Source organism: Neolamprologus brichardi, chromosome 9 (assembly GCF_056152115.1).
Source record: "Neolamprologus brichardi isolate AB-2024 chromosome 9, ASM5615211v1, whole genome shotgun sequence".
Taxonomy (NCBI): Eukaryota; Metazoa; Chordata; class Actinopteri; order Cichliformes; family Cichlidae; genus Neolamprologus; species Neolamprologus brichardi.
The window spans coordinates 1,624,299-1,640,000 of NC_142112.1; the positions used below are offsets into that span (position 1 = coordinate 1,624,299).

The 15,702-nt window shown below is 45.8% G+C and overlaps 1 protein-coding gene across 1 annotated transcript in view; it reads right to left on the minus strand.

Moving 5' to 3' along the window:
* Positions 1–6,248: 6,248 nt before the first annotated feature.
* Positions 6,249–15,702, minus strand: part of tgfbr1b (transforming growth factor, beta receptor 1 b) — a 31,392-nt gene continuing 21,938 nt past the window's right edge. The window contains exons 4-9 of the mRNA XM_006805168.3: positions 14,129–14,359; positions 12,404–12,571; positions 11,614–11,770; positions 11,209–11,333; positions 10,975–11,105; positions 6,249–7,915 (exon numbers count right to left, since the gene is read on the minus strand). Coding sequence (XP_006805231.3) covers positions 7,790–7,915; positions 10,975–11,105; positions 11,209–11,333; positions 11,614–11,770; positions 12,404–12,571; positions 14,129–14,359 — 938 coding nt within the window. The 3' untranslated portion in view covers positions 6,249–7,789. The remainder of the gene's footprint in view (positions 7,916–10,974; positions 11,106–11,208; positions 11,334–11,613; positions 11,771–12,403; positions 12,572–14,128; positions 14,360–15,702) is intronic.

A 15,702-nucleotide genomic window follows, 5' to 3' on the forward strand; every position in this document is an offset into this window, starting at 1 on the left:
TTGTAACCAGAAGAGGGCGTGGACACTTGTAAAGCGCATCGACTATACAGTTCACGCAGAACACAAGCGACAGGTCACACAGAGCACGGTAACAGAGGAAGGAGAGTATACTGCTCGCTCACAACACTAACACATTACAGCGCCATGTGACAGAAAAGTGAAAAAGAAGAAACCAATCATCTTTAAGCATTTCATAGAAACAAAAACAGATCAATTGCAAAGTCGGAGTAAACAAATCAGGAATATATACAGTGAGGTAAAAATACATTGGTCTTTCAAAGAGGTATTTTCTTTTTGATTAAGTGTCCTTTTTAACACTTTAATTACTGGATGCTTTTTACAGATCAGCTTTTGGATGACATCTATGAAGCGGGTTATGCAGACACATGCAGTCTCATCGTTGGAGGTCAAAAGTCAAACTTAGGCACCAAATAAAACATGTTAAAGCTTTCTACTACCTTTGCTGCCAAAGAGGCCACGCCGCAGTATTAAACCAGGTTGGAAAAGGTTTAAGCAGAGGCAGAGCCCTTTAGTGACCCACACCGCCTTCCTCTGGTCTGTGAGATGATGGAGGGCACTCAGGAGAGGAGCACGTCACCCTAATGCGGTCACAGTGTATAGATGCTGCTAGCATAGGTAGGTCTCTGAACGTGTGATCCAACGGGACTCTGTGGGCGGACGCCACCGAGCCCGGCTTTGCATATTGAGAGAAAGAGACGGGCGATATCTGCACGATTGCAGACACAAGTTTGGGCTGAGATATGCAGGTTGTGCTCGGGTTGGATGTTGACTCTGAGAGGACTGATACATTCGCAGCTGTAGCTGTCAGTGCATGGTTTGAAGCTGCTGGCATAGTTCACGACACCTCCCTGTTGTGGCCATCCATCAATCCGCACAAAGCAGGAAAACAGGCCTGACGTGTACACGAAGTAAAACGTGGAAAGGCTGCATATTCTACGGTGCTTCTGCTTTAATGGGTCACCAAACAGCTGAGCCACGCTGCTACTGACCGGTGGAGGTTTGAGATTGCATGGCTATACGTCACAGCGCACCTCTCCCCATTTAACTAAGAGCTACAAAGAGAGAAAGCAGAACGCGAGTCTCCAAAATGAGGTACAGAAGGTTTCCTTGCTATGGTTGGTGATCCAAATAACTGAACAAACACTTCCTACTTAAAAGTATGAAGGAAACACAGTCTCATAGCAATGTGATGCAAATTCTCTAAAGTTGAGTTTTAGTTTTGTCCTTTCGTATCGTGTTAAAGTCAAGTGCCCGTTGAGACAGAAAGAGCTACAAAGTCTGAAGGCTGGAGGTGTGGTGGCCAGGACTTTAACACTGGGCATCCAACATCGATTCAGACTTTTGTTCAGCTTATTTTGGGGCTTTTTAACTTTTACTGACACTTTGGTTGGATTTAGCCAGATTGCAGGGCAGCAGTGTAAGATGGGACATGGTCCACCTCCTCCAGCTCTTTGGTTAGTTTTAGGCAACAAATAGTTCAATAATGTTGATAAAGACCATGGTTGGGTTAGAACAGACACTTCTGCAGAGTTAATCACACTTTACAAAGCTCCATATTTAGCTAGGCTAATGGTGATGAGGACCAAAGCAGCGATGACCCATTTTGCTGTCAGACTGTGTTAAAGGGAAAAGACTTACAGGTTTACTCCAGAAAACATCACCGCGATGAAGGCCACGGGCCAAAAAGCATTGATCACGTAACAGCTGTAGTGCTGATGGAGCCGACTGTACGCCATCTTTTCACGGTCAGCCAACCACAAAGACGCTTTGATGATTCGGGTACGGGGACAAATGAACAGATCTACAGCCAGTCTCTACATGGTTGGACACGGACCAATGGTTGCACAACTATAAGGACAGTGACCGACCAAGAGCGCCTTCGATTTCAGAACGGTCACGGAGGTTTCAGATGGTCACCTAAAATCAACTGGGAGATCTCATGAGTTTTGTGACTGGTGTTAGGCAACGAAAAAGCCCCTTTTTAGTCTCCAGAAGGAGCTGCTCGTGTCTAAGAATCCTCAGACGCTAGCACCGAGGACCAAATGAATTGTATAAAACTCTCTTGGTGCAGAATTGTTTGTCATTAAGCGAGCCTCTGCAAACTAAATGGGTTCTGCACACCATTCAAAGTGTTCCTATAAGGAGAATACTGAAGAGCGTTTGACTGCACCTGTGGTTGTTTCCAAATTCTACCGTTTTAAACTCATTCTTCTTCAAGCAAGCACATTCCAGTGTCATGTATTTAATGGGGTTCATTGGTGAATCTAAATTGCCCACAGGTGACCTGCACCTCGACTCTCGCCCTATGGTAGCTGGGATACGTTACCCAGCCCTGATAAGGTTAGTAAAAGGGAACAGATGGATAAAAAGAAGTTACAAATATTTAAAAATCCAAGTTTCATGACCAAACACCAGGACAGCTTATGGGCATAGTGTGATCATCACAGCAGTAAGATGATCCTTCAGGTCAAGCCTAGAAACATTAAAAGGAGAAACCCAACAACTTCCCAAAGGTAGCCACTGGACATCAGAGTTAAACCATGCATTAAAATGCCCACCGTGAAACTCAAATACACAACTTTTCTTAATGTACAAGTATATTTGAAGTGAAGTGTCTGATGGAACGTGTCTGGTCCAACCAACGTAATCTGATAAACATGCCCACTTTAGTATTGATGAAAGAATTTAGTGCCTAGATTTTCACCTTCACTGAGATCATCTTCTGCACTGCCTTAAGAGACCAGAGGAGGCACTGTCATCAAGTGCGAGCTCTTTCCCCCCAATCACTGCGTCAAGCCGAATGCTTTGACTCCTACTCCAGCCTTAACGTGTTAGTTCACAAAGAAATGAACAGAAAAACAAGCAGGGGTGAGTGTGGGTTGGTCTACTCGGTACAGAGCTGTTAAGCCACTGAAACCGCTGCAGTGCAGCGTGGCCGTTGTTGGATCAGTTAGAGAACGTGGAACAAGACAAAAAAGCCAAGACAGACTCAACAGACCGAAGTCGTTCAGTTCAAGAGAGACAAACGCTGGGTAAACATCGTTATACTTATGTTGGGGTTGGAAAAGAGAAGGTAGAAGGCTGCTGGTGACTTTAAGACAAAATGAAGATTGACCTATTAAAGGCATAAGGAGAGCTGTTCATTGAGCTTTTGTTGTGGATGGCTCCCAGTCCAACCTAAAGGCCCACCAGTGCAGAGCTTAAAGGGATGTAATCTCTTAGAAGGTTCCTCGACCAGCAAACCTCCAACCTACACCCTGGAACGTAAACAGCTAACCTCCTCGACAACAACTTTCCCACACATGCAACATTTAACCAGCCTGTCACCTCGTTTTGTTTTTACTCCAGCAGATAGTTAGAGGCTTAACATCTACGGCAGGGGCCAATCTTTTTGTCTTATGTCTCTATGATGACAGAGGCAGAGCTGTAAAAAGCCAGCAGAAGCTTTAGAAGCTGGTGAAATTATATTTAGCTTCAACTGGAGCTTTTTGTCTTGATTTTACCTGAAAATGTTGTGTACACTGAGGATTTCAGAGCCAACTGAATCTCCACCAAAGGTCCCATAACGACGGCTTTTCAGTGATGCAGTTTTTAACCTCACCACCCCTTCCTTAAAATAATAAACGGACCTCCGTGTTATTCCATGTTAACGATCAGCACAGCGAAGCAGAGGTGTTGTTAGAGCAACACAGCACACAACGATTCAGGCAACAGATGGATATTCACATCCAACGGCAGCTCTCGCCTCGACCTGGAAAGCGAGCTGGCCAATTAAGCAGCAGCACAACGATACGTCATAAATGGATAAAAGGAAAAGAAACGACGAAGACAGACTGAGTCGCTGACAGCCGACTTACAGATAAACACCACAGCAGTACAGAAGTGCACTTATTGCTGAACAACAAACAGACTCTGTGGTGTCTTTGTGCAAATCACGGTGTGGCAGACGTCCCAGTCAAAGTGCCCAGTTCTGCACTCGTGACCTGTGTTTGATGGCGATTTGGCAACAGGACGAACACACCTGGAACGTCAGGTGCGATATATACATCTATATATCCTTTACATAGAAGAATGACACTTACTCCATCAAAGTATTCATTATATATGTGTATAATAGATTTATCGACTTTTAAAAAAAAAAATGAAGAGCATATCCCGACTCTCGCGTGTTGGTCCCTTAAGGCTTGCTAAGCTGAAATGACAAAATTGTCGGTTTGATTTTGATCATCTCACGTTTTTGTAAATGTACATTCTAGTAGAAAAGACAAAAAAGAAAATCATAATAATAATATGCAACCTGAAAAACCTATGGCTTAGTAAATATGCATTTGCTATATTTAAATGAATGCACCTCACTGCTTTTTTGTTAAATATCCTACAGAGAAAGAACGTCCATCGTTTGATTCATGCGGCGGTGTCACAGAAACAGAACATCGGAGAATCAGAGTTTACATTTAGAGAGCAACGTCGTTAATGCTTACGAGTCTTTATGTTTGAGCAAACAGTCTACGGTGCGGAGCTTTAGAGGATGAGCTGTATGAGAAGTTCTCGTTGAGGTGGCGAGGTGTTCCAGGGGAGGTCTGATGGTATGGCACCGGCGTGTCGGTTGGGCCGTGGGCGCAGCGGCGTCCGGTGTGCGTCTCCTCTTCCTATCCTCCCTGTATCACGGGTATGCATAGGATGAGCTTGCTGCTCAGTGGGGTCTCTGCCAAGCCTCCTGTGACGCACACAAAGCTGCATCCGCAAAAACCCACGACAGCCAACGCAGGACACGGTGGCTTTGAAGCACTTTCCAGTAACGACTGGCTTGAAGGCATGGTGGCAGCTGTTGGTTGTTGTTCTCGCCGTTTGTGGTTTAGCAGAGCACAGTATAGAAAATAGACACATTTATCTACTGTATATTGCATATGTTGCAGCATGTTTGCCAGAATGAATGACTTCGCCACGTCCGCGCTGAATGGGCGGAGCAGCTCGAACAGCAGAAAGTATAAAGGTGATGCATAAATCAGAGAGCGGGTCGACGAGCCGGGTCAGTCCCCAGAGCTACTGTAACACAAGAGCAGCACGCTGTGGGAGCATCTATGCGCTCCGCGTGGAGTTCTGCTCCGGGCCGGGGAAAACGGGAATGCTCGTGGCAGACACTGCTTCTGCTGGCAGCGCCCACTCGCCTCCACAGAGCCGCCCACAGCAGCCATGCGTCATTACAGCTGCCGTGTTGTTCAGGAAGCCACAGTTTGTTTTATTCATAGTAACAATAATACTCCTGTTATTAAGGTAAATAATACAGTGGTGCACAGGCGTTGTGAAGTTCTCTGCTGAGATATTTTACATTAATTAACATGTTGATTGTGACATCCTGCTAATAGCAGTAAAATATTCCCTGGTGCAGCATGTTCTGTAGTTCTGGTTTTTCATTCAAATCTTTTTAAATGACAGTCTGAGCTGCTGAGCAACATGGCGGCTGGATATGACGCACGTCTCCAATGCAGCGTCTACGTAGAGAAATCTGTACAAGCTACAAATGAGAGTTCCTGTCAATGCTGTCCTCACTGTGACCCCAAACCTGCTGCAAACCAAACGCATGTGGCCCGTGTTCAAAGGTACATTCAGATATACATTCATGTGTATGTACAGTGCTGTGCAAAAGTCTCCACTACACGGTTTAGGGTGGACTTTTACGGTGTAGCCGCTCTCTGAAGGTCACTGTGGGCTTTTTATCCACTGTGACCATTGTTTGTTTGTTTGTTTGTGTGTTCGTTTGTTTGTTTGTGTGTTCGTTTGTTTGTTTGTGTGTTCGTTTGTTTGTTTGTGTGTTCGTTTGTTTGTTTGTGTGTTCGTTCGTTCGTTTGTGTGTTCGTTTGTTTGTGTGTTCGTTCGTTTGTTTGTGTGTTCGTTTGTTTGTGTGTTCGTTCGTTCGTTTGTGTGTTCGTTCGTTTGTTTGTTTGTGTGTTCGTTCGTGTGTTCGTTCGTTTGTTTGTTTGTGTGTTCGTTCGTGTGTTCGTTCGTTTGTGTGTTCGTTCGTTTGTTCGTTCGTTTGTTTGTGTGTTTGTTTGTGTGTTTGTTTGTGTGTTTGTTTGTTTGTTTGTGTGTTTGTTTGTGTGTTTGTTTGTGTGTTTGTTTGTGTGTTTGTTTGTTTGTGTGTTTGTTTGTGTGTTTGTTTGTGTGTTTGTTTGTTTGTTTGTGTGTTTGTTTGTTTGTTTGTGTGTTTGTTTGTGTGTTTGTTTGTGTGTTTGTTTGTGTGTTTGTTTGTGTGTTTGTTTGTTTGTGTGTTTGTTTGTTTGTTTGTGTGTTTGTTTGTGTGTTTGTTTGTTTGTGTGTTTGTTCGTTTGTGTGTTCGTTCGTTTGTGTGTTCGTTCGTTTGTGTGTTCGTTCGTTTGTGTGTTCGTTTGTGTGTTTGTTTGTGTGTTTGTTTGTGTGTTTGTTTGTGTGTTTGTTTGTGTGTTTGTTTGTTCGTTTGTGTGTTCGTTCGTTTGTGTGTTCGTTCGTTTGTGTGTTCGTTCGTTTGTGTGTTCGTTCGTTTGTGTGTTCGTTTGTTCGTTGGGCCACTAAACACCGGCGTGAATCCTTCATGCATTAAAACGTAACTCAAAGGATGAACCGTCTCTGTGCACAACAGGCACCTTAACAACGATCCTTTAAACGAAGGTTACGTCATTTCTTTAGGCACTTGGTTTTTATGAAACACTCTGGTGTTCAATAGAGTCACAAATTCAAAGAGGCGTGAAGAATATTTCTGCACTAAGAAGGTGATTCGTGTGTGGTGTCCTTAACAGCGTGAGGAAACCAGGACACAGCACACACTGGCAGGGTTACGATCTACAGCAGACGATTGTTATTGGAGTCATTTCTTTAAGAAGAACTCTGACGAGATCCTTCTGGCTCTGCTGCTGCTACATCTATGGTTGGCCAGTGGTCAGAAATGGAGTTAAAGATCCGTTCTTACATAAAGCGAGAGACGAAGCTGAGGGACGCCAAACTACACGAGGAGGCAGCTGAAGAATCAGTGGCAGCAGGTCTGATGGTCACTGTGTAGGGAAAGAGCACAACACTGACCGTCCATCAGCCACAGCTGTTAGTCTTCATTCTGATTGGCCGAATATCAACTTCCTGCCTTTAAGCCTATTAGAATTAGAGTTTCAGTGTCTGTGTGTCACAGCGCTGCACACGTTTCTCGTGTTCTAAGGGAAACAGAGAGGCTCAAAACTTTTGCACAGCACTGTGGGCTGGGTGTGTGAGCGAACATGTTAACAGCTGTTCCACAGAAAAGTCTTATTGTTAAATGATTCTTGAACTGAAGCGTAGAGCAATGTTGATGTACAGATGTGGGGCTGTGAGGCGTCCAGCCTTTCACCCCGACGAGCTCGGGACTGTGAGTCTGTTTGTGGAGAAGACGATGGAGGCACGGGTACACTTCATACGACGAAAGAAAAAAGGAAGAACGATGAGTGAAGGCTTCTTCCTTCATCTGATCCATCCAATCAGCCGTTCATGTGTGTGTGTTAGCCCACACACACTCTCAGTTTAAGTACTGATCAGTCCGTCCATGAATGACATGAGGTGACAGGAAACGCATCACTTCCCTTCAGGACAAACAGGAGGGGCATCGGTGAATCAGAAAGATAATAATGCTATGGATGAAAGTCATGTGTGTGTGTGTGTGTGTGTGTGTGTGTGTCTGTCTGTGTGTGTGTGTGTGTGTGTGTGTGTGTGTGTGTGTGTGTGTGTGTGTGCGTGTGTGTGTCTGTCTGTGTGTGTGTGGTAGTTGTTTCTACATCTTGATGCCCTCCTGCTGGCTGAGCTGAGACAGCGTTTTCTTGATTCGCAGAGCGGTGAGTCGTGCGGCGCCGTTGGCGTACCAGCACTCCCTCATGATCTTTGCCATCACCCGTAAGGCCTGCAGGAGGAAGAGCACACAATCAGCCTCATCAACGCACACATACGTGTGCAGCCTGCATACTTGCAGGGCGCCACGTTCAAACAACGATGCTTTTTGTTCTTCTACAGAGATCGCACTTCACTGTCACCTTCATGTCCCAAAGCTATTCCTCCAAACACATGGAGCTGCTGGGGTTACCCAGCTTCCCTCTGGGGTTAATAACGTTCCTCTGACTCTGACACTAGTGGCTCTAAGTCGCCCACAGGTGTGAATGTAAGTGTGGATAGCTGTGTTAGCCATGGCGTCGTAACAGCTGAAACTACTCCCCGTTTGCTCAACACTGCAGCTTTCTGTGGCTGCCTGAGCCAGTCTGTGAAATGTCTTTTCCTTCCCTCAGTAAATCAGAAACTTCCCAGCAGACTCTTCTGTCAGGCTCACCTTTGCATGCACTCTGCTGGAAACTCCACCTGATACGTTCACCTCGACGCACACAGTCCCTCACACATCCAACTCATTGATTCAGCTGTTCCCATCACTTCCATGGTGGAAGTACCTACTGATCCCTCCTTCAGGGTCGTCTGCTCCTGCAACCATGCACCCCTCCCAGCTGCTGCATTCATATCAGCTCCTGATAATTAATAATTATTTTCTCAGCATGTGGAGGTGCACAGTTTGCACTGTGACTCCCACAGTCAGAAATACTGTGAAATCTGCCCAACGACAAGAGTTTGTTTGAAAACATTGAGCAGGTTCAGCGTACATCTATACAGACTCTTGATTGTGTCACAGTCTGGGTCGCTGTGGATGGGAGGGAGGACGGCGACAACCCGGGACAAGCTTTACCAGGATTTGATTTATGACCAGAGTGTTTTCCAGAGTCAGAGGAAGGTTGGGAAGATGCTAATGCTGCTCTCAGACACATCCATCAGAGCATGAAGGTGTATGTGAATGGGTGAAGGAGAACAGAGCTGATATAAAGATCATAACAATAAGGAGAAAACGTGGCAGACGACCAAAAGAACACAAAAGCCTGCGTGAAGGTTGTCAGTCATCCAGCTCATCGTAGTCTAAGGAGCTTGGAAACAAAAGCATCTGGACTGGTTTCCTCGTTTCATCCGAGAAGCTTCTTCAGTTCTTAGAGGAACTGGTTTAAAAGACGAGCGACCATCTTTGAACAAAGGGCGGGGCTTACCACACCAACTGTCTGCCATCTATAATCCAGTTTTGAGACGCCTTAACGCCCACCAGGGTTTTAATAGTTTTGCAATTTTCATTAGTTTTTATTTTTATTTAGTTTTGACTTCAGATTTTCAATTTTATATCAGTTTTAATTAGTTTTTAACAATTGTTTGCTAGTTTAGTTTAGTTTTTATTTTTTTGAAAATCCTTAGTTTCAGTTTAGTTTTGATTAGTTTCAGTTATAGTTTTAGTCGTGTTTGCAATAATTAAGTGTAACAAAATCCCAGTTTCATCATATCAGTCATTCTGCTCATCCTTGGGTATGTTGCTATTCCAGCTACCATACTGCACCCTGGACAGGTCGCCTGTCTGTCGCAGGGCTAACACGCAGAGACAGACAACTCACATTCCCACCTATGGGTTCTTTAAATAAATAAATAAAGGCAGATGAACAACCATTGATACCAGGCAACTATAAAATGTATATCTTGGCCCCAATGAGACTATTAACTCTCGCAGCACCGGGTGTTCGTAATTTTGGTTCAAGTGAATTGATAAACTTTTTGAAGGTAATTGACTCACACAGTTGTGTAGATATCCCCGTCCTGTTGTCTCGGGATGCATCACGCTGCCTTGCCTGGGGTTAGCTTCTGTTTTCTGGGGATGAGGGTTGAGTGTGCTCCCTTACCTTCTCAAGCTAAGCTAGGTTAGCCTTCTTGTGTGAGCTTTTCAAGTGCACTTTAAGGTTTGTGGGATTTTTTTCCCTTTAGAAATGTCCCTCATAATTTGTCTGTTTCCACTACAAGACACTTGCTTTATCCAAAACACAGTCATATTCAAAGTAATCCCAAATTGGACTCTGGCTCCCGACTTTTCCTGACATGATTCTGCGCGTGGACGGAGCAGCGACACAGACGACTCGACTAACGTGCTGCCACCTGCTGGCATAATGAGACACAGCAAGAAAAAAATCTGTAAACTAAACTTCATTTTCACCCTTGACTCTTGTATGACACGCACACATCAATGAAAACTAAACACATTTTTGCTATAAATTCAGTTAATTTTAGTTAGTTTTGTGAACACTCATTATAGTTTTAGTTAGTTTTCCTTTTTTTGTTTTTATTTTTATTTCCGTTAACGAAAATGTTTTTTCACTTCTAGTTTTCGTTATTTCGTTAGTTTTCGTTAACGATAATAACCTTGACGCCCACTCACATCCTGGGCCATCTGACCTCAGGAGATCACATGATAGGGTGGGGCCAGGTCTCACGGCGGTTCACCCAAAACCCTGGCTGATTGTGACCCACACCGGTTTTCACACCTCGGCTCATGTGATTAGAGGATCAATAGGGGGCCCACGGACCTCTTGGGGGGACACTCCCACTGAGCTTAAATCTGGGAACTGAAGAAGCTTCTCAGATGAAACGTCCAGACGAGCTCCTCAGACAACACCGAGGCTGCTCTCACGTTTGCCAACAACAACCGGATGATCCCTCAGTATTTGGAACATATTCTACCAGGATCTGAGAGGAAGTTGGACTTGTTGGAAGCTTTGCACAATATTACATGTTCAAAATAAACAAACATGTGATGGTGAAGGTAGAGTCGATGAGTTTCTGTGGCTGACAGAAGCGTAGACCTGTTCACACAGTAGCTTTGTTCTCTTATAGTTCAAACTGCTCTCACTTTACTTATCTTTGTGTGACGTTAAAATATTAAACGTGTGTCTTTGATGAATAAGCAAAACACAAGAACACTTGTTCACAGTACTGTAGTTGCATTAAAGTACTCTTCAGGTCATCGTCGTACTGGATGATGACAACATGGTAACACTGGATGAACTGGGCCCACTGGTCTTGGTGTGGATGATGTGGGTGATAACGATCTCGTCCTACCTCACAGCTCTGCCAGCGGTTGGGGATGTTGGGCCGAAGCTTCTGCTCACAGACCACCCTCCTCATCTCCTCCACTGATGGATCTGACTGGACCAGGTCGTAGTAGGGCAGCTGGTAGTCCTCGTGGATGCCTGACAGAAAAACAGACGCTGAAAACTCCCGTCGAGCTTTTAATACTGCAAAAACGAGCTCCAGTCAGTTTGTTGCTGCCACCTAATGAACTTTGACCCTCACCTCCCATGGAGCAGCGACTGGCGATCTCCCAGAAGACGAGGCCCATGGCGTAGATGTCAGCGCGTTTGAAGGACTCAAAGTGCTTCATGTTTATGGAGTCGTCCAGAACCTCTGGAGCCATATACCTGAGGACACGACGGGTGAGCAGCGGTCCAAACACAACCAAACACCCCACTGAGACTGTTACCCACAGGGACTACCCACAGGGACTACCCACAGTGCTCTGAGTGGCCACAAGATGGCAGTAATGTACTAGACACAAACAGCAGCTTCATGACACCAGTGCAGGAGATGAAGAAGAGATACTGGTTTTATAAAAACACACACGAGTAGAAAAATTTTGCAACCATCATCTTCTTGCGTTACTAACGTGTTACAGGTGTCGAGTGAAAGGTCAAAGGTTACCTTTTGGTCCCTACTCTGTGGTTTGGAGCGATGTCGATGGTGTCGGTGGCCGAGTCGTGCCGCACAGCCAGACCCAGGTCGGCGATGCAGCACGTGCCGTTCTTCTTCACCAGGATGTTCTTGGACTTCAGGTCTCTGTGGGCGATCGCTGGCTTTCCTGCACACGCAGAGCTACAGTCAGGACACGCCCACAACTGACCAAGACCCACGGTTACATGACCTTACAGTAAATGTTTCATCTGTTCATCCCTAACGTGATATTTTAATGCATGTATTATATTTAGTGAAGTACACTGGGCCTTTTATGAACATGTGATGAAGTGCTGTCAGGTCAAACCTATTGTTCTGCAGCAGCCAATCAGATTTCAGCTCGTCCTGCTCATCTGGTATAACTGGGCTATAATTAAAACCCCTTTAGGCTCCTTATTCAGGAGGCCTGCCCACAGTGGGCATCCCTGCACATCCTCTCAGTATCACCCTGGTCCATGATCACACTAACTACACTGAGATGTGTTTCATTACGCAGGCCTGGGCCCTGTAAGAGCTGCCCCCACGGTCTTTGATGTACTTCAGGGGACATGAGAGGAGCAGACTGATGTCCTCCAGCCTGCCTCTATCTGCACGCTCAAGCTGGCAGACTCCATGTTTACTCCGGCTGATTCAGTCGCCTCATGTGAGCTGCTGGTTTTTGTCACGCCTCCTCTGAGCGTGTCTCCACACTCGCTCGTGTGTTTGTCGTGTTCACTATTCAAACATTCACCTTGGATACGTACAGGTGTGAGCTTCTCACCTTGCGTGCCAACAATCTCCATGTGAAGGTGGGCGAGGCCGCTGGCTGTCGACAGAGACAGTTTGATCATGCCCTCCACGGTGACCGTGTAGCGGTTCAGGTAGTCGAACAGCGATCCGTGCTCGTGGTAGTCCGACACCAGCCACAGCTGAGTCCACGTCCCGTTATCTACACGCCGGGCACAGAAACGTGGATCGTTATCACACTGACACAGTGACGTGTGTGACACGCACCCTGACCTTTGTGTCTCACAGTGATGAGGAGCAGAAAGAAAACGACTCACATCCATTACAGTAATCACCTCCAGCTTTCTACATCTGCATTCACTCTCAAGCTTCACCAAGAATCAGTGATTATTAACCTCGGCGCGTCCTTCCTGTAACCGCTCCCCCCAGATGGCCCCGCCCCTCCTGAGCCTGGAGGTTTCTTCCTGTTAAAGGGAGTTTTTCCTCCCCACTGTCACCAAAGTGCTGCTCACAGCTGTTTTCTCTGTATAGTTGTCGGTCTTTAGCTTACAATATACAGACGTGACCAATTCAAACCTGACATTAAGGCTACGTTCACTCTGCAGGTCTTGATGCTCAATTCTGATTTTGTGATCAGATCAGATTTTTTTGTCTGCTCGTTCACACGACAAATAAAATGTGACAGCAAACGCGCTCTAGTGTGAACGCTCAAAGCGGCGCAAAAGAAGACGTCACACACAACGTGCTCTGTTTAGACCCAGACCAACAGTATTGTTTGACTGATGACCTTAATATAAAGACTTCAGACTTCACGTTTCCCAATTTTTGCTTTAAGTTATTTTGTTATTTACATAATAATGTAAATAACCTAATAATGATCCTTATTGCTGTTTTAGAGGAGCGCTGCTTCAAAGGATAGTTTCTGTCAGAATCTGCAGATTATACAGAACAAATAAAATGTTCACGTTTCTCCAACGTTGTCTTCACAACAGTTTCACTGGATGGACAGGAAGCGTTCACGATGTCTTCTCCAGCGCTGATAATTAGTGTCTGTCTTGTGTCAGTGACGTAAAAGACGGATTTAATGCGACATGATCATCAAACAGCAGCTTTCTGAAACATCAGATATGTATCAGATTCAGCACCACATACGAAAGTGACCCAGATCGGATTTGTGCTGTTGACACTGTCGTAGCATGATGGGATACGAGTCGCACAGGGTCAAAGAAGTCGGATTTGATGCGCTTTCGCCTGCAGTGTGAACGTAGCCTTAAACTCGTTGTTATTGCACTGCCTGCTCAGCAGGGTGACGACAATAAGCCTTCCCCAGCTAACGGGGACACTTCCTGACAAATGCCACTTGCTCTGATAATAATAATAATAACATGTACACTTTATTAGACTTGTAGGAAATGAATCCTCTGCATTTAAGCCACTCAGGGAGGCAGTGGGCACCAATCAGCCCCCGGGGGGCAGCGTGTGGGGACGCTGCCTTGCTCAGGGGCAGCAAAAGTACAAACACCAATGTTGGACCTAATTGTTCTGTATATACCACCTGCTTAAGGATGCCTCACAGCATGGTGTTTGCTGCTGTGCAGCAGGTCGATGGTGTGTTTGATTTTACACACTTTCTAATACGTTTGTCTGGCTGCTGCCTGGTCGAGCTGCTTCACTAAAGGTAAATGGACACATTTATGTGTGTGACACTGCGTCCTCCTGGCTCTGAACTATGACCCCGTGCTGTGGACCGTTCACTCACCTTTGTTGTCAGCAGCGATGAAGCCCAGGATATTCTCGTGCCTCAGCATCACAGTCTGGTAGATCTCCGCCTCACGGAACCAGGAGCGCTCCTCTCGGGAAGAGAAAATCTTGACAGCCACCTCCTCGCCGCGCCATTTACCGCGCCACACCTCACCGAAACGCCCCTTCCCAATGCTTTCCTGGAGGATGATAGTTCTGGCGATTGTTCTTTGGACCAGCAGTGGGAGACCTGAAAGGAAGTGGACGGATATGTGAGTGATGGTCCTGCCCACCCGGAGAAACAACTCGTCTACAGTGAAAACAACCGTTTCATGTGAGCAGAGACGACTCGTGTGTCTGCGACCACACAGCGACGCCACGCACCAGGACTGAAGTCTGCAGCCCCGTTTGGACCTCATGACTGTCGTCAGTAATCAGTGTTAGCATAAAGTTTCATTTGATTGACTTGATTAGGTGATTCTGTTTTTGCTTTGCCCTAATGAATCATAAACTTCCTGATCCACAAATCCTGCTGCCGTGCTGGGACCACGCCCACCTCGCCACCCCTGAGAACTTTAACCTTCCACTTGTTTTTCCTTTAATTTAACTTCATTCATTCATTTATCGTGGCGCAAAAAGGCAGCTCGTCTTGTAATCAGAAGGTTGCCGGTTCGAGCCCCGGCTCGCACAGTCTCGGTCGTTGTGTCCTTGGGCAAGACACTTCACCTACCGCCTACTGGTGGTGGTCAGAGGGCCCGGTGGCGCCAGTGTCCGGCAGCCTCGCCTCTGTCAGCTGTGGCTACGATGTAGCTTCATCACCAGTGTGTGAGTGTGTGTGTAAAGCACTTTGGGGTCCTTAGGGACGAGTAAAGTAAATACAGGCCATTTATCGACTCGACTTCCATCGCTGCCCTTATAATAACACATTACACACTCACACACACATTTCATTGTGTCGTATATGAATAAATAAAAACAACTGAAACAGGATTTTTATCCTTCCTCAGCCGCTTTTCACAGACTTTCTCAAAAACCATCAACCAAACCATCAGGCTGCTGATGATGCAGCGTGTTGAAGTGGGCCAGAACAGGGACTTCCCCAGGGGACACATGAGGAACTGGGACTGCTGTGAAGCTGCATCGAGCTCCAGTCTGATAGTTTGAGGTCATGAATAAATAAGGAACATTTGAAACATTTCAGGCCTAATCAACATTTCCCAAAGTGTGATGTTTTCACCTCCTGATGCACAATAAAATAATTACAGTCACCTTTTGCATTCACTTCAAATGCCTGACATGCTTCCCTTTCCTCCAGCTGATCCCAGCATGCACCTCCAACTCTTTCACTGCACCACGTGCAGAGACGAGTAACTGGGTCGTGCACACATCACCAGCACCCTGACAGTGGTGAAGCTTTAAAGGAAAGAAACAATGTCCACTTTGGCCCGACGGCCCTCATGTACTAACATGTCACTTCTTTCCTGTGCAAAACAAACATGAAATGACAACAACTGTGCACATGTTAGCAAACCTGACTCTTTGGATTTGGAGCAGGTAAACACAGACAGGGCCACGTTCAGCACTGTGGAGCAT